The 26,732-nt window shown below is 36.9% G+C and overlaps 3 protein-coding genes across 4 annotated transcripts; 1 reads left to right on the forward strand and 2 right to left on the reverse strand.

Annotated features, from left to right (window-relative positions):
- Positions 1-209: 209 nt before the first annotated feature.
- On the reverse strand, positions 210-6,313 carry polm (polymerase (DNA directed), mu). Of its 2 annotated transcripts, XR_003936974.1 has the most exons (12): positions 5,851-6,313; positions 4,533-4,710; positions 4,361-4,459; positions 4,098-4,268; positions 3,926-3,997; positions 3,078-3,198; positions 2,871-3,003; positions 2,627-2,729; positions 2,135-2,482; positions 1,966-2,049; positions 917-1,875; positions 210-537 (listed from the first exon to the last, which is right to left on the reverse strand). XR_003936974.1 is itself a non-coding variant. In XM_030150871.1 (11 exons), exons 1-11 carry the CDS (start codon positions 6,054-6,056, stop codon positions 1,789-1,791), a joined length of 1,602 nt encoding a protein of 533 aa, XP_030006731.1. In that variant the 5' UTR covers positions 6,057-6,313; the 3' UTR covers positions 210-1,788. The 2 variants fall into 2 exon arrangements, 1 of the variants encoding a protein (XP_030006731.1); XM_030150871.1 differs by having other exon boundaries at positions 210-1,875.
- Positions 6,314-11,746: 5,433 nt separating this feature from the next.
- LOC115430402 (N-acetylglucosamine-6-sulfatase) lies at positions 11,747-24,479 on the forward strand. The gene is given in 14 exon segments (XM_075353506.1): positions 11,747-12,096; positions 15,669-15,728; positions 15,875-16,078; positions 16,935-17,000; positions 17,297-17,395; positions 18,916-19,021; positions 19,024-19,082; positions 20,761-20,843; positions 20,917-21,035; positions 21,123-21,226; positions 21,334-21,435; positions 21,526-21,636; positions 22,947-23,057; positions 23,137-24,479. Coding segments are annotated over 14 exon segments (1,557 nt in total). The 5' UTR covers positions 11,747-11,913; the 3' UTR covers positions 23,287-24,479.
- On the reverse strand, positions 24,216-26,521 carry mrps24 (mitochondrial ribosomal protein S24). Its single transcript, XM_030150397.1, has 4 exons — positions 26,406-26,521; positions 25,689-25,766; positions 25,270-25,381; positions 24,216-24,819 (listed from the first exon to the last, which is right to left on the reverse strand). Exons 1-4 carry the CDS (start codon positions 26,445-26,447, stop codon positions 24,536-24,538), a joined length of 516 nt encoding a protein of 171 aa, XP_030006257.1. The 5' UTR covers positions 26,448-26,521; the 3' UTR covers positions 24,216-24,535.
- Between the last annotated feature and the right edge of the window lie 211 nt (positions 26,522-26,732).

The raw sequence follows: 26,732 nt of genomic DNA on the forward strand, positions 1-26,732 counted from the left end.
TGGAGGAGAACTATTAAACTGCAGAAATTAAAATATTCAAGAAAAGTACAAGAATAGTGTTTACTCATACTTACGACCCACCTCTGGACATTTCTTATATTTTGGAATTTTTTGGGGACAAACCCTCTTTTTAGTTAGAAAATATATCCATTGTAAAAGCTCGCTTAATTCTACTTTCGCTTTGATAAAACTCAAAAGAATATCAATAGTCTTTTTTTATATGTCATTTATTTGTCATTTTTGATAACATTATTTTTACAGTGCATTTTTAATGGTTTTACAGCTCTGGTGTGTAATTTATGATGCTACAGCAGATAGATTTAGCCCTTAAGGACCTGTCAGGCTATTTTTGTTATTTTTCTTTTTTGATTAAGTGATCTTTATGGCTGTGTTATAGCTCATAGCAAAAACGTTTCTTTTTACACATATTTATTGAAACTCTAATATTACCTGGGGAGCAAAAAATGTACATGCAAAACAACTACTATAAAATCATTATATATCAATATTTTTTTCTGCTTTGTTCTACATACATCTCTAAAATCAGGGGTTTTTCTAGAAAAAATTAGTAAGAGGGCACCGCGGTCTGAAAAGATGCCAATTTGTGTCGTTTTGAACCATCAGACAGTCTACCTACTATGTGTACGATAGTTTTGGAATAATTATATAATTTTTGATGACCAGGCACATTGTCATGTGTTGTTACTGTGGTAGTTTCACCGGGAAAAGATCGTTTTTGGAAAGACTGCATGTTGTGTAAGTACTGTGTTGTATGTAACTATAAGTGTATGGCGTAACTGTGAGCTTTGGGGTTAAAAATAAATAAATTAATTAATTAAAAAATCAAAATTTTGGTAAGGGGGCGCTAGCCAAAAGTATGAGGGTGCAGTGCCCCTGTTCCCCAGTTAAGAAAAACCCTTGAAAATCACTTAATCTCTGCTCAAAACTACCAAATGTTCAATAATTTTCAGGATTTTAACCCTTTATATGCCAATTTGAGTACCTGACACCACTTGTTGTATTAAAAAACAACACTAAATATGAGATATTTTACATATAATACACAAAGGAGGGTTGTCATGATTTTTTATGTCAAATATCAGAAATAACACTGATTTAATTGCATTAGTAGTTTTTGCTCATTGCAGGACTCTCTCATTTACTTACATTTAAACCATATTTTCTAATCTCACATGAAAAATATTAACGCAATAAAATCAACTCTAAGTCTTCCAACTCTAGTCTAAACACCGGCAATAACAATAGTGACATTATCCATTCAAACTGGCATTTAAAGAGTGAAAATTCTGAAAATTATTGAACATTTAGTAATTTTGAGCAAAGATTACATGGTTTAATTGATGTATGTAGAAAAAAATCTGAAAAATATATTGATATATAATTTTACAGCAGTTCTCTTGCGTAAGCATTTTAGGCTCAAGACAGTCCAAAAAGTGTCAATAGTGTATAATAGACATGCACGAGTAAATAATATTAGATTCAATAAATAAGTCTAAAAACAAATATTCTTGCAGATATTCATGCTATAAGCTGCAACACAGCCATAATGATCACTAAATCAAAAGACAAAAGACAGGTATGCATAAAAACTATTGATATATGCCTATTTTATCACAGTTGAATAGTAAATTAGAGACATTCATAAGGGTTAAAAGACCGTCTAGTGAAATGATTTAATTACTTCTGTCCAGGTGAAACTGCTGTCGGTCTGTCATCCAGTCTCCTGGTCCTCAGAATGTAACTGTTCCGGTTTATCATCAGGTCTGTTCATGCATTTCTCTCAAATGGATGAATGTACTCCAGACCGAGATGGGCAAATATCTCTTCTTCTGAAGCAGCTCTCAGATAAATATTCTGTATATGAGAAGAAAACAACACATCACTAAATCAGCACATCATCAAACTGAACGACCAGGCGGTTTATTAAAACAGACGTGTATGTACCTGATTATTATCATAGAGGGCGTGGCTACTGAGAGACATGGCCTTCTCATGCCCCGCCCATCGACGCAGCTCTCTCTCAAACAACTGAAAACAACATAGACTTTGTGTGAGTATTTTACACCTTTGAAAGAGTCAGACAGGAAGGAACAGTGATGCTCTGAGGGGTCACCTTGGATCCTGTCCAGCCCAGCAGAGCAAATGCAAACTGGCTGATGGGAGACACCACCAGGTCCACTCTCACAGCCCTCCACAGTTTGTCTCCAGTGGGTTGTTCATCCTGCGAGTCTTTGTCTTGAAGCTGCATGTGGCCACTAATGCTACATGTGACATCCTCCTGTGGCTGCGCACCATTTTCTGCCAATGCTTCTGGTTTCTTTGCATTAAGTCTCTCTGTTTTCTCCAGTCTGAAGATGGAGAAACACCTCTCAAAGCGGTCCATGTTTGAAGAGGGCCGTCCGGGACCATCCTCAGACTCCAGGTACGAGTTTCTTGTAGTTTTTTGATACAACAGATAACCCTAAAGTTGATGGATGATGAATTAATTATGATTAAATAAACCTTCTGAGACTTCAACTTGCAGGTTTGTGGCTGAAAAGCACCCACTCAAAACAAAATGATTTATAATTAACCTGTAATAAATAAAAATAGAGTGAGAACTTACTCGTGATTCCAACCAGGAGACGACTTTAGGCATTAGTCCCACTTCTTTTCCTTCCTCTGGGTGGGTTATCAAGAAATCAACATCATGGCCTGTCAGCTTCCCTCTGTGAAAAGTCAGAAGTGATATTTCCATTGATACACCTGTTTTTTTCTGTTTGCTGGGTGTGTGGACCGGCTTCATTTATTAGAAAAAGCATTTGATATGCTGCTCTTAATGCATTTAATTATGATCCATGTGGTTTCACCTCCTGAATCCTCCAGTCAGAGTCACCTCTGACCGCGGTGACACAGCAAGGACGGCCTTCTCTACAATTTCTCCAATGGCGTCGGCCTCATCCTTGGTGACCGCCTGGTTGAGGTCGTCATAGTGCTCCAGCCCTAAACCATCGCAAGATATTCACTCACACTGTGTCGATTAAATACACCAGCACGAGGAGGAAAACTGTGCTCACCTGCTTGCTGTGCTCGATTGAGAGAAGGTGCTGAATTTCGTAACTGTGTGAGGTTACGAATCCCTTCTCTAAACCATCGATCTGCTGTCTTTGTTCCCACTCCGAAAATACCAGTTAAAACCTGAAATAAAATGTATTTAAAGACTGTAACAAAACTAGGTGTTGAATTAAGATGACAACAAATACTACAAATGCAGGCCTTGATTTTATAGTTTCTGCTCTTTAGTTCATGAATTACATCTGACTGTATGATCACAGCCACTAGATGGTGCTAAAGACTTAAACACAGCAAACGATCATTAGAAATAATATATTTCTGTAACTTCTGGAACTACTTTTCATACCAACTACATATGTATTTCACTGTCCTTCTACATCTGTACTGAGTTGTGGTTTTATCAGAATAAACTCAGTATATTTAGATTAAACTATGTATGTAAAATCACAAATATGAGCAAGCACAACACATTAGTAATAAATTCAATACTGAGTCCATATCAAATAAATGATCAATGTAATGTGTATAGATAATCATAATCTTATGCTGTATAACATGTGATTAGGTATTAACAGTCTGAGGAATGGAATCGGGGGGTAGGCCTGGATAAGCAGTGATTTCTTCCTACTCCCTTTCAGGCACAACAGTTGTTCCATTTTCTACTTTTTAAAATTTGTGTCTTGTTTTATTTTTTTTCCCTATGTTTTGTATTATGTTTGTATCTGAAATAAACTAAAGTAAACTAAACTAAACTAAACCAACTGTGTGATGTATTTCTCAGGTTCATTTGTTGTGGTATTTCACACACAAACTGCTCCACCCAAACATCTAAGTTCAACATGTGACTCACCTTTAGAGCTTTAAAACGTTCATTCTGTGTTGTCAATTTGACTTCACTCGACACTCCATTCTCTAAAATGTCCTACAATGATAGAAAAAAAAAACAGTGAGTTGTAATAAAGAGAGCAAGTGCTGAACTATATACAAAAAGAGATATGGATGAAAATGCACTTTCCATGTACCTTGATGACTCTTTGTGAGTGATCTCCTAAACAGGGCAGTCCTTTGAGCTGCTCCATGTCCGTCACTGTCCTGGGGAGGGACTTCAGAACCGCGGCAGCCCGTCGAAACGCAACACCTCGACCATCCTCGTTACTGAGCTCAGCCTTTTCAGCCAGGAGGGACAGAGCATCCTGAGATAGAGACACACTTAAAAATTAAGAGTTTGACACCGTCTATATTGTATCGCTTTAAATTAATAAATAGACTGAATGTGTGAGCGCACAGTGAAGATGGTGTTGTGATTATCCAGACTGATTCTTCTCTGACAGGCGTAGCTTGGTACTGAGAAGACCACCTTCTCTGCTTCATTTGTTTCCTGCTCCTGAAACACACAACAGGGTCACGTGTCTATTTACACTTAACCCTCATCAAAGCTGTGAAAAGGTCGACTGTACCTGTAAAATATGTCTGTCCAGGATCGGGACAGGACGGCCTGCACGCATGCTCTCTGTGAACCAGCTGATGTCCAACAGGTGTACAGGTGGTCTGTGGCGTCCCTGGTCCTGAGAGTCCAGCCACGTCCTCACATCGACTCCAGTGTTGTTTTCAGAGATGACATGAGTGACACGTTCACTGTGGAAACACACACTCACAATGTTTGTCTTAACCATAAGGTCTGTAGGTTTTTAATCCCACATGCATAATAGTTGAGACATTTTATTAATAACGGGACCAAGAGGTGGAATTACTTTTACTCAGGTAGTGTTATTTAAGAACAGATTTTGGAGTGTGAGTTTTTCTATCATCTACCACTTTCTACTTCTTGTGTTCAACATCTTAGCCTACTTCACATATCCTCACTATGGAAAACCATTTATGAATTTGCGTGTTGGTGAGAAACTGAAGGTTAAGCCGTTTCCTTTATGGGTTGAGTTTCCAATTCTTTTTAAATTAATTAAACTGTGTATAAATTCTCTTTGATTTGATGCAAAATGCATCTTCACAAAAAATCATCAAATATTGACTTTTTAGAGCCTGATCTTCTAGAATGATGCATAGATACTGGAGATTAACCCATAAAGAACCAAACATCCACCATCTACCAAAACCACCTACTGATGTAACTGTTTAATACCTGTTTTTTCCATTAATCCTATCAATACATGTAAAAAAATTGGTATAAAATGCACTTTGTCATCTTTTAATGGTCATCAGATATGGAAACACAACATAAAAACACCATCACCTGTTATAACATAACCCATGGAGTTGGATCAATAACACTGAATGGAAACACTGGCTTTATGTTCAGCTCATGATACATTTTACTGAAAAAAAAATCACTTTTTCTTCAATTTACTTCAACTTTAATCTGAGCTTTTGTGAGCGTCTACATGATCAGTGAATTAAATATAGGAAAATACCTGATTTCCACTGAAAAAACTCTAACTATAGAAGACAATATTATAATAAATAGTCATAAATTACTTAAGGTTGGTTAAATATAGGGAAAAATTCATTTGGGAACTGACACAAAAGTAACACTGGGTGAAACTATCACAAGTATATTAAGTAGTTCAAATGAGAAAAAAAAAAAATTACAGCAGACACATGAACAAAAAAATGCATCAAAAACGTTATATAAAACGTCAAATCACTGACCATATGACTGTACAGTTTCCACTAACTGTTCATACTTTAAGTACATTTTGCTGACAATATTCAAGGATATGACTTCATTGACAGGATCCAAAACCGTTGAGCAGCTCGTACCTGAATGTCTCCTCCAGCTGGAAGCCTTTACTCCGTCCGAGCTGAGACAGAAAACCTCTTCGGCTGGTCCCCATCTTTCTTTCCAACAGGAATAAAACAACTTCAGGGAACTTGGTCACTGCATCTTCCCCATTGTTTCCAGTGCATTCAGCCCCAGTTCTCCCAGCACCTGAGGACAGGACTTTCCTTCGCTTCAGCGGCACCATAGTTGACTACTCGTCAGGAAACCACCAGCCTATAAACCTGTGTGTTCCCATCCTGGTCGTTGGTGGTTTTTTTCATCAGTCTCTCCTGAACTCCCATTTCTTCTTTACCAGTTTGAAGCTAGTTCTCACAAAACAATATTAATTATTACTGAAATGACATGACACATTCCAGTTAACACGGCTTCATTTTCTGTTGAAAATTTAAGACAGAGAAAGTTGTGACAGCAGAAATTTTGAGGGCAACCGGAAGTGGAGTTTAGCCACCAGTGCGTCACAAAAACATATCCGACTAGGAACTAAGCTCTGAACAGAAAAAAATTATGTATCACCAACCTAAATACAAAGGGGATTTCCACATGCGTTTTTACTGAAAATCATACCAGCATTAAACTGTGTACTGATGAATAGTTTATAATAGTCTCCAAAACAGAAGTGATCAAACAGGGCAGGTTGTTTTTGAAGTCAACCACTAGAGGGAGATAGAAGATCATTTAATCAATACATCAGGAATCGTTAAAGTTAAGACCCCCTTATAGGTAGCTGGACTGTTGTTTGCATTTCAAGAGTTTTTCGTTCTTAATTTTATAGTAATTTTGGCTGTGCTCATTAGCTTCTACAGTAAGTCTAAGATACACTGTTTACAAACAAGTGTTTCACTTATACTATTCCGCACAAACAAATGTGCCACTGAAACCCATTCTAACTGCAGTTTTTGATCTCATGTCCATGAAAGCATTATACATGCATTTTATTACATCTGTGTGTCAATCTGGGCTTTTGCCTTGGAATTAATCATTTTGTTATTCTCCAACAGATAGCATCACATTTGGTATGAGGGGAAAAGGAACATGGTATTTCCACTAGATGGTTCTGATCTCCCTCTCCCTTAACCTTTAACCCTGAGAAGTATGTGTTTGTATGTGGGTGTAATAATTCAACTCAAAAAATACTTTACATGTAGTATAATGGAAATATAATTTTTTTTATATAGTTTTTTTTTCCCATCCAAAAACATGGTGGCATCATGACAAACACCTTGTATTTAAAGAGTTAAAATCTTAAAAGAAAAAAAAAAAAGAAAAATTTTTTAATCAACAATTAGGTCAAATGTAGGTGAAAAATATCTCAATATAAGTGAATATAATATTAATGTGTAATAGTTTTAATAGGTACCTTATAGAAAGCGTAATTTTTGTGGTTAGTAGTATGAGTGTGCGCATTTGACACTACTCAGAAAAGGCAAGAAATTCAGTGCAGTGTTGCTTGTGGTAATAATAAATTTTTCTGTTTTTTTTTTTTTTTTAATCTAAAAACATGTTGGAATAATGATAAAACCCTGGCATATAAAGGGCTAAAATACTTTTTAAAAATTGTTAGTATTTGACATCAATAATTAGGTCGTATATACTGTAAGTGAAACAAATAGCTCAGTGAAAGTGGAAAACAATATTAATACATATGTTTTGATTTACAACCTGCTTAGTGGTATGAATGTGATATGTTTTTTTCTTATTAAGTTAATCTTATCTTGTTTAATCTCTAAATTCCATTCATATTATATGCTATTTCAAAGAATTCCTTTGTTTAAATCTAATTTTTTAACATACACTTCATTTTTTTAATGCCTACCTAAAATATGCACATTTATATGGATAAAGTGTCCTCACTTGAAGTGTCACTTAGAGATATAACCACGTAATGTAGACAGAGTTTGAGCAGAATATCCCTATCCACCATCAGGATCAGGGTATCCATTTGCAGCTCGGTGCACCTGAATCACACATGAAGATGGTAATTTGAATCATGCAGTGTCATGATTATAGGTCACACCTCAGTGCTGTAGTCAGAACAGTCATCTGGTTTAAACAAACTGAAGGGGTCAAGGAAATTATTGTTATATGAAGAAAAGTGTTTGTCAGTGTAAAGATGTGGGAACCAAACACAATGCAGTGAAACAGTCAGCACCTATCATCCAACAATTTACTACTATGGTCTGGTGCACCAGTTGTCGACACAGGGATGTAAGTTCAGCATTTTAAAATGTTCTAAAAATGCAAAAAGCAAATAAAGTGACTGAATCACAGTAGGTGTTTAATGGAAAGATATATTTACAAGTGCAGATACTAAAAACATCAGCTGGTTTAATGGACGATGTGGCAGAAAATGTTCAGAAAATTGATGTGTCCATCAAATGAAATGAATCTTCAAAATGTCGACAGAATGTGTCATATCTGCAGCCATGTGTTACTAATAATTATTGCCAAAATGTCAACATTTAGGTGCATTTATACATTGCACCATAGACACAGCAGCTATGCAGATGAGAAAAGGCAACATTTACTTCTGCATCAATCTTGCATGATGTTTTAATTTTATGCTTTACTGCTTTGTTGTGTTATAAAGCTGTCAGATGTCAAAGTATTCTGTTTATTTCCCATTATATTATGTACGAATAGCAGTAATAAAACATGTTACCTGGTTTCCTCCTGCAAGGTCAAAGGTCAGGTCATGAGTGATACAGGGCTGTTGTTAAATGTGGGTAGGATTGTTTGTTTTAGACTTTTTAAAGCAGTGTATAAACTGTCTTTGAAAAAATCATTTACAAATAGAATTATCATTATTACCTCTCAGTCTGATGTTTGAGGACTGTAGTTAATGTGACCAAACGAGTTGATAAGTGGAGCCTCAGTGTGGAGCCCACAGAGGGGACAGATGATGAGCATGATAAGTCGTCTGCATTCACCAACGATAAACTCCCCCTCTGTAACGTCTCCTATCAGCTGCTGCTGCTTCATGTCACGGTCTGACAAGCTGCAGCTCAGGCAGAACCACTCTGATTAGTACCTGACTGCACAACAATGTACCACAAACAGCTGCAGCAAGACCATTACTCACAGCTAAATCCACAGACTGGCGATACCCCATTGGAAACGTTATGCATAATTTTATTTTATCTTCATCCAATTACAATGTTTGTCAGTACACATTCACTCAGCACTGCAAACTTTAAAGGTTTTTTCAACAATCAAACTGACAAAGCAGAAACTGGTGATTCCCATTTTCTTGTCCAAAGGTAGAATAATTTGTGGTTGCACAAATGGATTCATTTTTTGGTAAGTCAAAAAATATTTCAACCTGAGAGCAGGCTGCACTGTGACAATAAAAGAACACGATCACTAACTCAGAGGAAGTGTTAAAGCATTTCTTGATCAGATACTATATCTGGAAAATGATCTATCAATACACTCAGAGTACTTAGTTTATGTATATGTTGTGTATGTGTAGGGTTTTTTTGTCTTTTTAGCACACAAGCAGAAACAGACAGTCCTTAACTGAAAGCTGTTTAGAGTTGTTTTAAATTCAAGTGTCAAAGACAGAAAGTTTTGCTGGATCATCATCTATTGAGACACAAATAAGAATATGCGACATGTAGGTACAAAGATGTTATTTTTAAGTCGATTAAGTCTATTCATGAACGAGGATCATCATCAGAGGATTCAGCAGTTAATAACAGAAGCTGCACTGCTCTTTTTTTAACATATTTGTTTTTCTTCTATTTTATTGCATGTTTCCACCTTAATTTAGTGAATAAATTCATTTTAAAAAAAAAAGAAAGAAAAATGAAGTCTCGTGTTGACTTAGCTAAATTGTGCAATGAAACATATTACATGTTTCAACATTGAACATATAATGGAACATTGTGCAACCCTGAATGAAATAGAGAATGAACTGAGGTAATTATCTCAATGTTTAGAGTCAAAATGAACACAGAATTATTACTCATTTAATAATATAATTGTCTGGAATTAAGGTGACCGGGACTGAACGGCATTTGGATTTATTATTATTATTATTATTATTATTATTATTATTACTGAATCTACAAAATTATGAAGGAAATCAAAATGTAATTTATCCAACTGACAAATACAGTTACAAAACATCAGCATCATGAAGAGTCACATCCTCCTGAAAAATGTGGAAAAGTAGGATCAACAGGTCATTAAATAAACTAGTGTTTTATCTGAACTTTTAAACATGTTCTGTGCAACTGTGCATAACACTGCCCCCACAGGCTTGTACTGTAGGCACTAGACATGATGGGTAATCACTTCATTCACCTCCTCTCTCACCCTGATATGTCCATCACTCTGGAACAGGGTCAGTCTGGACTCATCAGACTACATGACCTTTTTCCTTTGAAACACAGTCAAATCTTTATGCTCTATATCAAATCAAAGCTGTTTTCCACTTAGTGTCACTGATACATGGTTTTCTTCAATCTATGCAGCTTTAAATTCTCTTCACATCGTACATGTGGGAATTCTCTTTTAACTCTCAGAGACCCAAACAACCACCAGTGACCAAAAGTATCACTGATCTAAAAAAGGTTTAATAACTGTTGATCCATTAATACTATTAATAAATAATTCACAAAAATGCAGTTTCACAACCTTTCATTGCCATCAGCTATGACCCATCTGTACGTTCAGAGACTGTTGTGAACATGAACTTTTTGAGTTGAAAGTTTGACAAATGACAAAGGTTGTAGACCGGGGTGGCCGACCCTGGTCCTGGAAAGTCACAATCCAGCATGTTTTAGATGTTTCCCTCTTCCAGCACACCTGATGGTCATTATCAGGCTTCTGCAGAGCTTAATAATAGGCTTATCATTTGAATCAGGTGTGTTGGAAGAGGGAAACATCTAAAACATGCTGGATTGTGGCTCTCCAGGATCAGGGTTGGCCACCTCTGTTGTAGACACTTATTTTTATGTTCAGTTAATGATATAATTTGTTGAAAAAGCAACTTTTTCTTCAATTTCCTCTGTTCTGATACAACAACCTTGGACTTTACTCTGAGCTTTTATGAACAACTACATGATCAGTAAATTAAATATAGGAAAATTCAAATTCAGATTCAGCATACTTTATTAATTCCAGAGGAAACTGTGTGGTTACAGTTGCTCCATATATATGTATAGCTGGGACATAGGCTCCAACGACTCCTGTGACCCTAGTGAGGATAAAGCAGGTTCAGATAATGAATGAATAAATATATATTCAAACACTCAATTCAAACACAATTAGAACAGCAGTTTGTAAAATATGTATGTATATTTCTTTTACTTATCAGACTGATAAAATATGACTATCAATATAAATAAAATATACATGAATAAGTGTGTAAAATTATTGTTGTGTTATAACTATGTGGTTTAAAGCTGATTTTCTCTGAAAAATACAAAAATGCAAAGGATAATACAGTTCACTCTTGAATGTTTCTGCCTGTCTCCTGTGCACTTTGTTTTTTTTTTGTGTTTTGCTACCATTTATACTGACATTTCCCCACGGTGGGATCAATAAAGTCATGTCATATCTAATCCTATTATAATAAATGGTGATAAATCATTAAAAGAAATGTTAAATGTAGAGACATGTTAATGTAGAAGTTGAACAGTGTTAGGTCTTTAAGTGTTAATACATCTTATGAAGACTTCATTTATAAAAGTACAGTTGTTTACAGTCCCTGTTGACACATAAATGTTGTTTATTTAACCATCCTCAGTTTGTCTGGTTCCATGTGCATTAGTTGTGTAGTTGAGTGTCTGTTGAACACTGTGTTCTCACTCCTCCTCCTTCCTCTGTTTGAAAAAACAGAAAGGCTGATCATATGACCCCAGCTCTCAGCTCCACTTCCTCAAACTTTCAGTCCGTCCAGCCGCTCTCTCTCTCTCTCTCTCTCTCTCTCATCCTCCCCTTTTCTCAGGAAACGAAAGAGGATTTGCCTTCGGTGCAGTGTTTGCGTGTGTTGTTGCAGACGGACAGACAGGCCCGGTGCTGTGGTGGTGGTCCTCATGGCAGCCCTGAGGAGCGGATGTGGAACGACGGCACACCGACACGCAGGACCCCACGCAGCCGTCACGCTCACGCTGCTCGCGGCGCTGCTCACCTGCTGCGTCAGGTGTGCGCAAAGTGCAAAACCGAGCAACATCATACTCATCCTCACCGACGACCAGGATGTGACGCTGGGGGGAATGGTGAGCTGAGTGTCCCGGAAGAGCCGGTTTTACCTGAGTTATGGTGTGGACTTTAGAGATATTAGAGACAGCATCTGATCTGAGCCACTGCCACAGTGGGTTTACTCTGACACCAACACACAAACACACACAAGCATTTTTATGGCGATTTCCACCTGAATTGAACCATAACCAAGTATTTATCACCATTTATTATAATGTTATGTTTTGCATTCTGTCAGTTTTCCTACATTTAATATAATTTAATTTACTAAAACTACAGGGTTCGTGCGGGTGCTTGAAATCCTTGAAAATGCTTGAATTTCAGTGTTGTGTTTTCAAGGTCTGAAAAGTGCTTGAATTTTAGTTTAAGTGCTTGAAAGTGCTTATAATTATAACTCTGTGATGTTATTTATTTCATTTTAATATTAACTCTGCCAGGTTAGATGTCAAGCCAAAGCTACTTACAGAGAGGTGAAACATTTAGAAAAACAAAACTTTATGTCAAAAAAGAAAATTCCCAGGTGTTCTCAGGTCAACTCCAGGTACACTTTTATCTTAATCTTTAGGCGAGTGTGTCTGAAGAATGCCAATCAGCTTCCTTTTTTTGGATAAAACTTTGTGTTCCCTTTGAATTTATAAACTTTTTGCTATTATGAAAGATAATGTTTGATGTTTATAGCATAATACAATGTGCATCATTGTGATAAAAATGACAAAAAAAAAAAAAAAAAATCAATATATGCATTCCTGTAGATGTGTATTTTACCCCAGCAATAAGGTGCCGTGCTAGAAAATTTTGAAAATGACCCTTAAAAGTGCTTGAATTTGACCTTGAAAAATGTGTAAGAACCCTGAAGCTCAGAGTATGTTCAACTGTCGTTATATCAACAGAGAGAAAATTAAAGCAAACATGACTTTAAGCAAAATATATCATTGATTTTACATAAAATAAGCATCTGTAACTATTGTCAATTGTCAAACTTTATGGGTTTTATTGCTGAACCGATGTTGCAGAAGATGATAGTGTTTCCGTGTTCACTACAGAGACTATGGATGCATCTGAAAAAGACATCTGATGCTGCTGAAATGCTGAGAAACTGCATTTTACCAGAGTTATTTCACTGTATTGATAGCATTAGTAGTTCAAAAGTTAGTAAAAGTTTCAGACCGGTAGATGTTTTTGATTCTTTGAAGGTTGAAGTTAGAGTTTCAACCGATTAATTGATTAGGTGCTTGAAGCGAATGCAAAAATTCCCGATTCAATGAATCAACTCGAATTGATTGAAGGGAAATATTCTATTGCAGTTTTCCTGAATTGAATCTTCTTTGTGTGTCACAATAAGCGTCCATGTGAAACACAACAGTGGAACCAATGTTTAATAGCAGAGAAATGAAGGAAACACAGCTTTGATTCAGGAGAATTGTGGTTGAATGATTTTTTGGATCACTTTGAGTCAATTAATCGGTTGCAGCTCTAGTTAAAGTTGCTTTATGGTGCTAGAGTGAAGCCTTTGTCCTGTCAGCTGTCTGGACATAAAGTCAATATTCTAGTTCTTTGGATGCTGTGGAACTACAGGTAATGGATTATTTGATTAGCTATCAATCATTAATCGACAAATATTTTGGTGATTGATGGATCACTTTTTTGTAAAGATAAACAGGTATAAAGTGTTATTTTTTTCCTTCATGACCAAAACTTACAAAAATATATCACAAATCTAACTCTTTCACCATCATAACACTGTCTCTGAGTCTCTTTATAATGTAATTTTTTTTTTTTTTGCTTTTTGTGTTTTTTCCATCGATTATATCTTTTTGCATCTTTGATGTCATTTTTGTCTTGTCTTGCCTCTTTTACTTTTATATGTTTTTGCATGATTTTTCAACTCTTTTACACCATATTCATCCCTGTTCCAACATTTTCATCTTGCTGCATCGGTTTTCTCCTCTGCATTTCAGTATTTATTAACTCTTCCAAAGAACTCTCGTTTGTTCTAATTAGGAAAGCAAATTCACATATCATCATTACAGTGATCTAATTTCCTCTGCCAATGGGTGAGCCAGTAAAAACAGCTGTGTGACCCATTTTGGTTCCCAACTATTAGTTTGGGAAAACCATCTCTGTGATGGCGAAATGGATCTGACACAGCCTTCTATGATACCATTTGGGAAACACTAGTCAATATTTTTCCCCACATTCTCAGATTATACAGACCAAACAACTGATTCAAAGTAATAATCAGTTTCAAAACTACAGAATTACTCTCTGGTTGTTTCAGTCATTGATAGATGCAACTAATGACTATCTTCATCATCAGAAGTATGGTGTTTTTTCTTATAAACGTATGAAATGATGCATCATATATCATATCATATATTATAATGGAGTTTCAGGGATATAATGGTTTTACCCCAAATGCCGCCGGATCCGCCGCCGCCAGATATCCTTCATGTGATACCTAGGACCGATATGGTTGGATTTCTTATCCTTTGATAACCAACATAGGGGACCCCTAGTGGTAGAACCCTATATATGACCCTCATAAGTCATCCAAATGGGGGCGTTTTGTTGAAAATCAGTTTTTTGGGCATAAATCAAGCGATAATAGGCTGATTGAGATCAAATTTGGTTCATATTGATCATCTTACAAATGTCCATATTCCTGGTACCATCCAGAGTTCATATGGTGTCATTTTCATTCATTAGATGGAGTTTTGTGGGGGAAAAAAGGATTCTCTGACCATTATTCTGCCACCATCAGGTCAATTTAGCTCAAATTGAGTTTGTATCAATTGTCTAACAATTATCTTTCTTCATGCCACTACCTTGAGTTTACATGATGTCATATTTTGACACCAGATGGTGTGTTTTTCCAAATGGTTGGGGGAGTTTCTGTTTTTTTTTTTTTTTTTTGGACATTATTAAGGAAATAGTCAGCCAATCAACCTCAAACTTGGTTCATATTGATTGTCCAACAAATATCTAATATCTTTTCTGACATTATTCAACAAATAATTGTCTGATATTATTCAGGCGGGATATCCCTTGTGCGGACGTAATAACTATCCCACTTTAGCACCAACATACAGTAGGTGACCCCTAGGGGAAGAACCTAATTGATTTTGGGTGTTCTGTGAATATTGTCACTGTGTCCAAATGGAGGCGCTTCTGTTGACAAATCAGTTTTTTTGGACATTATTAATAGATATAGTAGGCTAATCAAGCTTAAATTTGGTTCATATCGATCATCCAAAATTAAGTTGGTATCTTTTGTACATTGTGTTATTTATTTGCTTTATTATATAGCAGAGGACTGGGGGGATTTTGGGGATATACACTTGCTGTCGGCCCCAACAGTGTACGCCTTATTTCTAGTGAAATAGTCTGCAACAGATGTAACAGATGTAATGGACTCTTTGAAAGCATCCATTACAACCAGAGAAGAAAGCAGGTTTCTGGAAAAGGATGATGCAGCAGCAAATAGACCCAGCATATGTGCTATTTGTAGAATAACGTATTCCCACTGTAATTAGTGATTTGTTTTTGGAAATGAAGCCTGTGTTCACTTTGCTTCCATCTTCCTCTGTAGACCCCTATGAAGAAAGCAAAGGCCTTAATCGGAGATGCAGGAGCGACGTTTGTCAACGCTGTGAGTGTTCCTACCTGTGATTGCTTAAGGCTGTGAAATGTTGAAAGACAGACTCACACATGTCCTTCACTGTTGTTGTGTTTCTCTTTCGTCCCTTTCATTCCCCTGTTCCTCAATCGATGCTCTCGCTTCCTTTTCCTGTGAAGTTTACAGTCACGCCGCTGTGCTGCCCCAGCAGGAGCAGCATTTTTACGGGTCGGTATCCCCACAACCACGAGGTGAGGAATAACTCCCTAACTGGGAACTGCTCCAGCTCCCTGTGGCAGAAGGGCCCTGAGACCCAGACCATCCCAGTTTACCTCGGAAAGCAGCATTATGAGACGTTCTTCGCTGGAAAGTATCTTAACCAGGTGTGAACATGTGCATAATTAGAACCTGTTTATCCAGCTTCATAAACCTCAAAATGTAAGTTCTGTGTTTAGTATCCTTGGTTGAATCACCTTTGACATAAAGAAGTGGCTTTATTTGCTGTATCAGATTGTCACAGTTCCTGTTTCCTCACTGACATACAACAAAGTAATCTTTTCACAGATAAGAAAAGTGTATTTGGTTAAATGTGATGTTAAAAGAAAAAGGAAAACTGGTGGAATCTGGTAAAAAGTTAAATGTTGAGCTTGATGATTCATCCTTGACATTTAAACACTTGACATCTGACACACACTCATTTGTCCTGGAGCCTTTAAGCAGCATGTATCTGCTGATGAAGACCATGTGATAACTGACGTCCGTCCACACAACTGCATGAATCAGCTTCTCTTCTTAAGGAATCACTTTACTTGAATCGCAAACATGAGATAAAAATGTCATATATTATTGCTGTACGTTGATATATACTTAGGTGTTTTTATTAAACTCTAACATAACTGAATTATTACTGCTTTTGGTGGTCATAGCATTAAACAAAATTATATTTAGGTACTTCAGCTGTGATACATCTGTCTAGAACTAGTGTCTCTGGTTTAAAAAATCTGCAAAAAAAATGAATGACAGTGTCCCCCTTTAAAGTTGACATACAATACAATTCTACAATTTCCCAATTTGGGATCAATAAAGTCTATCTATCTGTCTGTCGGTCAGAGTGAATATTCATAGTAGTTATGTATAAACCTTACAGCAACATCTGCACAAAATATATAGATATATACAATGTGTGTGTGTGTCTGTGTGTGTATTTCTAGCTGATTTAACTGCTTCCTCTGTCTTCAGTATGGCAAAAAAGAAGCAGGAGACGTCGGCCATGTTCCTCTGGGTTGGGACCAGTGGCACAGTTTGGTGAGTCTCACACAAACTAAATGAACAATCTTTTCAGTTGTATTCCCACACAGAACAAAGATTATTTCATATACATTTGTTTCACAATCTGTAACCAAAAACTAAGTTGTAACTGTAGGCTTATTTTTACTCACCATGTTCTCATCCCTTGCATTTCCCAAAATTCCAACAATACCAAAGAAATCTAAATGTATAAATAAGTCAGTATTCCATTGTATTCCTTAATGTTACAATTCAGTAGTGAACGCTCATGTAAAGTATTTTCACATAACAGTCTGTTTATCATATCGCTTCAGGTGGGAAACTCTCAGTACTACAACTACACTCTGTCCGTCAACGGCAAAGAAGAAAAGCACGGAGACAGTTATGAGAAGGACTACCTCACAGACCTCATCGTGAGTATTGATTGAACAGTATGTTTTGAGTGCATATGACACCGTGACAGCCACGTCACAGTGTTATATCATGTTTTAATGATGTTAAAGCATGATTATGTAAGAATTTATAGGAAGAATAAGACTCTTCACCCTGTAAAGTGTCTGATTCAGCTCTATATACTTGTAAAATGTCTAGTAAATTGTCTTTGCTGCTAGTCAGCAGAGTAAATAGTTAATCAATAACCAGGCAGTATCTTAGAAATATGAAGACCACAAGAAATCAGGCTAATATAGTGTAGGTCATTTGGGCTTTGTCCAAGCAATATCCACACAGCAGGGAAGAATTGTATTTTGCTAGTGTTTTTATTCTGTTGTATGTCGACTCTGTTTAGAAGCAGCTGGTGATGTAGTGATTAACCAGCTTTGTCTTTTTGTGAAGTTTATGAGAACTGAACTTTCCTTTATTGCATGTTTGTAGAAATGCATTGCAGTGATTTTTCTGTTACAATATAAATGAACTTTGGAGACACAAATTCAGCAGAAACAGAAGTGACCCACCTTGAGGCAAATGAACAAAAATGTATGAGTCAAAGTACAAATATGTACTTTTTTTAACTTTGTAATGAATCACTACCTGTAAAATGTGTTGTTACAGTAAATGAATCATTTAGTTTAGTTGTTTTTTTTTCTGAGAAAGTATATTTACAGACAACAAAAACAGATAAATACTCATATTTCATGCTGGATGTTGGTAGTAGAAAATAGCCTGGCAGAGTATTTTATTGAACTGTGGATCAGCAAACTTAGCAAAGATAATAATATCCCATAATAACTTTATACCATCATAAGCCTCATAGTAAAACTCACTTGTGTGGAGGAAACACTTTTATTTCAACATCCTACTCTATTGTTTTACTTCAGGGCTGTGTCCGGTGGTGAAACCTCTCTAAGAGGATTCTTCGAGGTGTCGTGTTTAGTACTGGGTACAGAAGTCTGTGTTGCATAAATATTTGGGCAATGGATTTGTTCCTCTTTGTGTGCGCTTGGGTCTAATTCAGTAGTAAATATTTTTTGACCGAGCTACTTCATGAATGTTTGAGTAGTTGCACATAATGGAAAGTCTCCAAACAAATGAGGCAAGAAAAGTGACCGCCAAAAGCCCCCAGCCTCATATTTTTACATTTAACATTTATTGAAACAAAATTTTTAAAACACAAAATGTAAAAGTAAAACACAAAAGTAGAAAACTGACAGAACCAAGCCTAAACTTATAGCCTGATTTGACACAGTGTTGGATCATTACTCATAACAGAGACATGTATTTATTTGTGTTTTACCAGTTTGTGTCCTGAGGTGATAATAGCTCACAGCTGTTTTCCAAACACTAATTTTTTTCCCCTCCTCTCTGGTATTTATTTCCTCATACTTGTAGTCTTACTTTTGTTTTTAAGCCTTTACTTCCCCGTTTGATCAAGCTGGCTCACTTTATGTCACATTTTGTTATTTTATTCTAATGTGTGACTCACCTTTTGCTCCAGACCAACAGATCCCTTCACTTCTTGGAGGACCGAAGCCCTCAGCATCCTTTTTTCATGATGCTGTCCCCTCCGGCCCCCCACTCTCCGTGGACAGCAGCCCCTCAGTACCAAAAGAGTTTGTGGATGTAAAAGCGCCTCGAGATGGCAGTTTTGACAAACCAGGAAAAGTATGTCCAAAAAGAAGAAACACAGATAACACTTCTAAGTTGTTCACAATTTTTTAATCTATAAAAACCTACAGCTACTTTTGTGCCAGTTCCCCAAATTTTCTCTCTATTTAACCTTTCTTAAGTGATTATCACCATTTATTACAATATTAACTTCTGTATTTGCATTTTTCAGTGTAAAACAGGTATTTCCTTATATTTAATTCACTGATCATGTAGATGTTCATAAAAGCTCAGAGTAAAGTTGAAGGTTATATATCAAAAACATAGAAAATTGAACAAAAACTTACTTTTTTTGTAAAAATCTATCATTAACTGAACACAAACCAAGTATGTCCGTCCACTGTCATTGAACCAATGTCATGGGTTTTATTGGTGAATCAATGTTGTAGATTGACAGTGTTTCCACGTTCACTACAGAGCCTCTGAACGTCCAAATGGGTCATATCTGATGACCGTGAAAAGATGACAAACTGCATTTTACACCAATTATTTACATGTATTGATAGAATTAGTGGATCAGCAGGTATGTACAGGGTTCCTGCAGGGTCTTAAAAAGTCTTAAAAGTCTTGAACTTACAAATCTGCATGTAATACCTTAAAAAAGTCCTTAAAAGGTATTAAATTTGCTATGGTAGGTCTTAAGTTATGTTGCCATAAACTTGTTTGTTGTATTGTGTTTCAATGTGCCTGTTAAATATCCAGGCTACAATGAAAGTAACGTTTGTCTACTCAGTTCCACCCATTCCAGACTGACCATTTATATTGAAATTAGTAACTAACATGGCCTCTCACTGTGTGAGAGGGCCTTACCTTTCGGCTCGGTCCCAATTATCGGTAACTTGGCAGCCCCTAGTGGGAAATGACTCAGAACAGTGGGAATCAAGGCGCTGTAGTAAATACATTGTCTTGAATTTTTGCCAAAATGGACATGAAATAGGCTGTGAAATGGGCATTAAATTTTGTTTTAAGTAGTCTTAAAAAGTCTTAAATGTAACTTGTAGCAACCTGTAGGAACCCTGATTATAATAATAATAATAATAATAAAAATAATAATAACACGTCGGTTTTATATAGTGCTTTTCTAAGTACTCAAAGATGCTTTACAATAAACAGCCAAGGGACAAACATACATCAAAAAGGTAAACAGATACGGAGTTAATACTAACTGGCAGTCAAAGAACAAATACAGAGACAGATATGGACAAAAAAAATCACACAAGAGAAGGTAGATGAGAGTGGATGAAGTGGAACAGGCAGTCAGTTTTCGAATGATGATCTGAAGAGGTGGGATTTGAGTTGGCTTTTGAATGAGGTGAGTGTGTCGGAGTTCCGGATGTGAATGGGTAGGGAGTTCCAGAGGGAGGGTTGGGGCGGCGATGGCAAAAGCCCTGTCACCCAGGGTATGGAGCTTAGTCTTGGTGATGGGGGTGAGAAGGTTAGCATCTGCAGAGCGGAGGTGGCAAGTAGGGGAGTGGCAGTGCAGTAAATCAGTCAGGTAAGAGGGGGCAAGGTTGTGTAGGGCTTTGTAGGTGATGAGGAGGATCCTGAAGTTAATGCGCTGTTGAACGGGGAGCCAGTGAAGTTGACGTAGGATAGGTGTGATGTAATCTCTGGAGCGGATGAGAAAATGCTTTTGGATCTTTATCATTTCTGTGCATCTTTATCTGTGTTTCAGGACAAACACTGGCTCCTGCGTCAGCCCGTCAACCCCATGCCAAACAGCTCAGTGGAATTCCTGGATAATGCGTATAGAAAAAGGTAAGAACCTTAATGAGCATCTGAATGTTTTCATGTTAAAAGAAGAGTCAGTTGAAATATAACACTCCGGCAGGTGGCAGACGCTTTTGTCTGTGGATGACATGGTAGAAAAACTGGTCAAGAAACTGGACAATATAAAGGAACTGGACAACACCTACATCTTCTACACTTCAGATAATGGCTACCACACAGGTCTGGTCCTGCTCTAACTGAACTCAGATGAACCTCCTCTTATGCTCCCTGTGTGCTGCGTTTACTGTCATTTCTTTTCTGCTGCAGGTCAGTTCTCTCTGCCTATTGATAAACGACAGCTGTACGAGTTTGACATCAGGATCCCCCTCATGGTCCGCGGCCCCGGCATCAAACCAAACCAAACACTGCAGGTCAGAAGCGGTCCTCTGGTGTCTGTCCTCTGGTGTCTGTCCTCTAGTCTCTTTGTCTGTATCGGTCTCTGTTTATTTACACTACAAGTGTTTGATCCACCCTTCAGGCTCCAGTGTTGAACATTGACCTGGCTCCTACCATGCTGGACATTTCAGGACTCAACCTGTCTGCTGTGAATATGGATGGCCAGTCCTTCCTCTCTCAAATGGTTTGTTAATTCTTTGAGTGGAACTAAATGTTTTCTACAGTGGGTTTTTTTTTTTTTTTCAGCAGTTGTAACTCTGTTTCTTGACATTAGGCTCCTTCACTACGCAATGGTACAGCACGTCCTTATTTCCTCATCGAATACACAGGAGAGGGACATCCAACACCTGACCCCTCTTGCCCCAAACTAGGACCTGGTTTATCTGTAAGTGGGTCCCACTAAAATGATGGTGCCATGCTAAAAAAAATCTCTAGCTGATGAACAGAGATTCAATCTGATATGTTGGAGATCAGTTTCTTCTTAGGGAATATGGATGTATGTATTGTGATGCATAGATTAACTTTATTTATCTGCAGTTAAAACTATTTTGTTCATTCATGTATTAAAAAGTCACAACCTCACCACTAACTGACATTTATATTCATAAACTGGAAAGCAGTGTAAGTATGTAAATTAACTAAGATACTTGTAAGTGTTTGTCTTTGTCGGTACTTTATACTTTTATTTATCCTCAATTCAGAGGTAAATATCGTACTATTTGGAGTCAAAAAAATCTGCATAAACATGCAAGATTTCCAAAAATATTCCAAGGCACACTGTAGGATTTATGTAAAAATAAAATGCCCTATTGTACTTTTTGACAATTATTTCACATACATCCATATGATATGCTTTTATATTCATAGTTTTCAGCCCTATCTATCCATAATTACATTGCAGTATACAAAGTAAGAGTGGCTCCACATTGACAACCATCGAAATACTCTTGCATGTATCTGTTTAAAAAAAAAAAAAAAAAAAAAAAGGTGATAATATAAGATTTGGAGGATAGGTGTTATAGTCAAAACCACCTAAACTTCACCAAGATCAGCATGTGTTAACACAGAGACAAAACAAAGAGTTCAATTGGCTGAGACTGATTTGGGACCAAGATACACAGTAAGGCCTACGGGGAACACCTTTGTCAAATATTCCACACATTCTTATTGTTTCATATGGCCAAACCTTTTACTTTTCATACCATACAACTAAAATAATGGGCAGTAAATGTGTATTTGAACCCTCACTGTGGCAAAGAGTGAGTGGCACTCAGATGACATTAGTTAACATCAATGTAATGTTACTTTATCTACATTAGCTCTGTAGATTTATGGGCCCTTTGGATACAGAATGTAACTTTGGAACAACAGTTCATCACCTCATGTCCAATCTCCTTCACTTCTGACAAAACAAACCGTAACTACATCCCTCAACATATGTAAATTACATCAGGCAGCTGCAAGTTGCTGAAACAAATGCCCAGAGAGATGTAGTAAAAAAACATAGTATACAAGTAGCTAATAGCTGCATCTCCAAAAATTCAAATTAGAAATGTGTATAACTTCAGTCATGTCAGAAAAGATAAGAGGTTTTGTTAATATTTTCTCCATCTTTTAATCTATGTCAAACAAGTAAAAACTGAAAGGTCTATAACTTCCATTTGAAACTCTAACTCAACATGTAATTTTCAACAGCAATGTTTTCCGGACTGTGTGTGTGAGGACGCCTACAACAACACATACGCCTGTGTCAGGACCCTCAACAAAGAGCAGAACCTACAGTACTGCGAGTTTGCAGACAGCGAGGTAGCGTGTCTGTGATACTAACACGTTTGAGTCATTTTGTGACAGCAGGTGTGAAGTCTCTCTTTCTCTTTGTCTTCAGTCGTTTGTAGAGGTATACAACCTGACCTCAGACCCTGACCAGCTGGAGAACATTTTCAAGAAGGTGGATCCGCAAATCCTGCAGGCCATGAACCAGCGGCTGATAAAGCTCCAGTCTTGTGTGGGCAGCAGCTGCCGTGAATACAAGTGAGGATGAGGCAGTAAGGCGGGACAGACCACAGCCATGAGTTTACAGATTCCAGGAGCTGCCTTAAATACTGACTACATATTACTCACAGGAACATGGGTTTGGTTATCCAACCATTTGGTCAAAGGCCTTTCTTTTCACACACGTATCATGTAGTTGGATTCTTTTGAGCTGTGCTCATGTTTCTTATGCTTTTAAGAGTTTATTACACTGTCCTTATTCATTTAGTTTAGACTGTGAATACAGACCCATCCATGTTTCCGTCAGTCTGTGTCTGGATATAAAATGCACCATAAACCAACTGTCCTTCAACTAATTCAGGGTTTATGATGCTCTGAGCATTTTGCCAGTCACACACACACACACACACACACACACACACACACACACACACACACACACACAATGTTGCCTCTATCTGTAAAGATACATTTGTTTTTAACCAAAGGTTTACTGGTACACTGCAGCTGACACTAATTCAGTCTGTGGAGGGTGAACAGTACAGCTCAGTTTAATACATTGACAGCCTGCTCATGATTTTATCTTTTCAGCACTTTGATTGAAGAAGTAAAGACAGCTGGTCTTTCTTGTGTGGACACCACATATGTGCCTAGACATTTAAAAATGGACTCAGCTCAAGATCTGAATTCTGATGTTTTGTCCATTACTTTTTAGAGTATTAACATATAAGTGTCTTTTATCAGGCGATACATGTGAGAAATGTTTTTTTTAATTGTGAGGAATTAGTTAAGGGAAATGAAATATGAAACCAATGCTTTAATTTGTGTGCCTTGTGTTTGCACTGACAAGGCTCATGTGCCTTAAATGTGAATGTATTTGCACTGTGATGAAATTGATTTGAAATAAATAAAAGAAGACTTTAAATCTAGGTGTTTTTAGATATATGTACACAAACATGACTTTTTTGGTAAAATCTTCAGGGATAACACAGGTGGTTGAAAATCCATATACATCCAATGTATTAAAACCCAATACATCTTTTAATGAAAATGAATGATGTTTACATTTATAACATCTTTTCATTTTTAGAATTCATTTCATAAACTGTATTGGTGAAAAGGTTTGTATGTGACAGAAATTGAAACAGAACACAAATGAGAGCTTTAAATTTATCAAAGTTGAAATTGCCAATGACAACACGTTAGTAGGTAACTTTGGCTTTGTACTTTGCACAAGAACAAAATCCAACTGATTGTAGAACAAACAAAGTCCCAGCATCAGCGCAGTTAAATTAGATGTACTTATAAATAGCTTTATCTCGGAGCGTTTGGACCTCTAACTTAACTGGGCATTTGTAAAAATATGACAGTAGTGTCTCTGAATAGCCTATTAAGAAGTAGAACTTCATCGGTGGCATCTTCTGCAACATTAAAGCGCACACAATGACCATGTTGCCACGCCTTTTGATCACAATCTCATTGGCGAGGCAGCCATGGAAGGTCCCGAACATGAATCGTCTGATGAACACGTCCTCTACTGCCCGCTCGGCTGCTCCCCCTTCTCCTTTGAGGTGACCTAGAAGAAAAGGTGCAGAATATTATCCTGAGAGTCTTGATATAAAACCTCAGTTATTTTGTTATTTTTTATAATATAAATTCATTCTGCAAAGTTCTTCTTAAGTCTTATTAATCACCAGAGACAAGTCAATCATTCAAACACACGGGATCGTTTATATATAATATAGAACCACTGCATAGTCATGTAATGTAAGAACTATGGATTTCTGGGGGGAAAAAAATAAGGGACAGAAGAGAGAGAAGAGGCTCTAACAAGCTTGACTATTTCAGAAAACAATCATGTGAAGTTCCACTTTCTACTGCACTGAAACTTTTTAATCATGTCAAATATTATTCATCACCATGTAACAGTTCAGATATGAAGAAAAGAGATAAGAACACAACAATACATGATATTTTTAAAGTTAAAAAATAAAGGGTAAGTGGTAAATATGGATAAGCGTATTACAGGTTTGCTGTGAGAGCCATCCTTTGTGGTGGCCGATGTGATGAGGGTGGAATGCTTGCTCATAGGTTAAAGGTTTGTCTCCTTTCCCCACACGGATACGAGCTGCTCGATTCTGGAAGATGAAGGTAAAACCAAGAAATAGAAATAAACAAGGTGTCTACATCCCTTCTTAAAGCCAACAGACCTCTGTGTTAGAGTCAGAGGTGTAGAGACTGTTTTTTTTTTAAATTTATTACTAAACAAGTTTGTGAAAGAGCTTTCTTTACATGAATTTTAACTTGTCTTACGTTCATCAGTTCTATTACTATGAAAAACCAGTAACTGAAGGATTTGGACATACTTTCATTTGTTAAAATGCTAAAAGTTATCAGAATACTTATCTTACTGTTCAGAGATGATGAGAGGAAAGCAGTGTTTACCTTGCAGCACACAGCAGTGACATGGAGGGCTCTGCTTCCAAAGGTATTGCAAAATAAACCGGACCTGGTTAAGGCATTCTGAAAAGAAGAAAGCTAGTGATTAGAGTTAACCCTACCAAATTTCCATACACAACATCAGAGACAGAAGTGCTGTCAGAGTGTTTGTACTGGGCTATTGTGAAAAAAGAGGGTATGGTCACAGTGTTGCACTTCTGTGGATGATATACACCACAGTTAAAAACAGGTGAAATACAACATAAAGCTGTGTTTGTGTACGCTGTGTTTAATGTTACTACAACAATCATAGTAACATGAACATGAAGAAGTAAAACATACATTCCACTCTGTGTACTCGCACATGTCACAAACTTTAAGTACATCAATGACAGTGAAATCCGAGATTCATCTCTAGTCTGTGGAGCAATACTAAACGTCACTAAGAAGACAAGTATTGCCAGTTCGTTTGTTGCTTAGAAACTAGGTAACTTTATATCAGAAACCTAGAGAAAAATCTTAATCTTATTGTTGTAGTTTCACATCCGAACGCTACAATATGACATTAGCTAACAGTTAGCTAATAGCTTTTAAGCAATTAAACCGAAAGGTTATTGTTAGAGCTGAAATGAAGTGTGATATGTACATCAGTAAACGCGTAATATAAATTCGCTTTGTTAATAATCGATTTCCAAAATGTTGCAGTTTTATTAAAATCCTTACCAGTAGCCTCGCGCTCCCTGAGTTGCTCAAGGACGCCGCCATGCTTTTTCACTGCCCAGATATTTGGAGTGTAATAATAATGATCAGGGAATTGACTTTGTGCTGTTGGTCTCAAGCCACTACAGTTTTTTTTTATGTATTTTTATATGTCTGTAGCACTGTAATAATAGTAACTTGCTTTACGTTGGCTAAATTGTTATTTTTATGGAAATTGCGACTGTAAAGTGGAACTATTTATTAACGGCCATGTATCCGTTTCCACCGGATGATTGTTGAGCTGTACTAACCGGAAAAGGGAAAAAATAAAATAAAGTAGGGAGAATTTCG

This window comes from Sphaeramia orbicularis, chromosome 12 (assembly GCF_902148855.1).
Source record: "Sphaeramia orbicularis chromosome 12, fSphaOr1.1, whole genome shotgun sequence".
Lineage (NCBI taxonomy): Eukaryota > Metazoa > Chordata > Actinopteri > Kurtiformes > Apogonidae > Sphaeramia > Sphaeramia orbicularis.

Coding starts and splice junctions, on each gene's coding strand:
- polm (XM_030150871.1), bottom strand. CDS start 6,056: ATGGTGCCGCTGAAGCGAAGGAAAGTCCTGTCCTCAGGTGCTGGGAGA. Junction 4,269..4,360: donor ATCACAACACCATCTTCACT/GTGCGCTCACAC, acceptor TCTCTATCTCAG/GATGCTCTGTCCCTCCTGGC. Junction 3,998..4,097: donor ACTCACAAAGAGTCATCAAG/GTACATGGAAAG, acceptor CTATCATTGTAG/GACATTTTAGAGAATGGAGT.
- mrps24 (XM_030150397.1), bottom strand. CDS start 26,447: ATGGCGGCGTCCTTGAGCAACTCAGGGAGCGCGAGGCTACTG. Junction 25,767..26,405: donor CAGGGAGCGCGAGGCTACTG/GTAAGGATTTTA, acceptor TCTTCTTTTCAG/AATGCCTTAACCAGGTCCGG. Junction 25,382..25,688: donor TCACTGCTGTGTGCTGCAAG/GTAAACACTGCT, acceptor TTCATCTTCCAG/AATCGAGCAGCTCGTATCCG.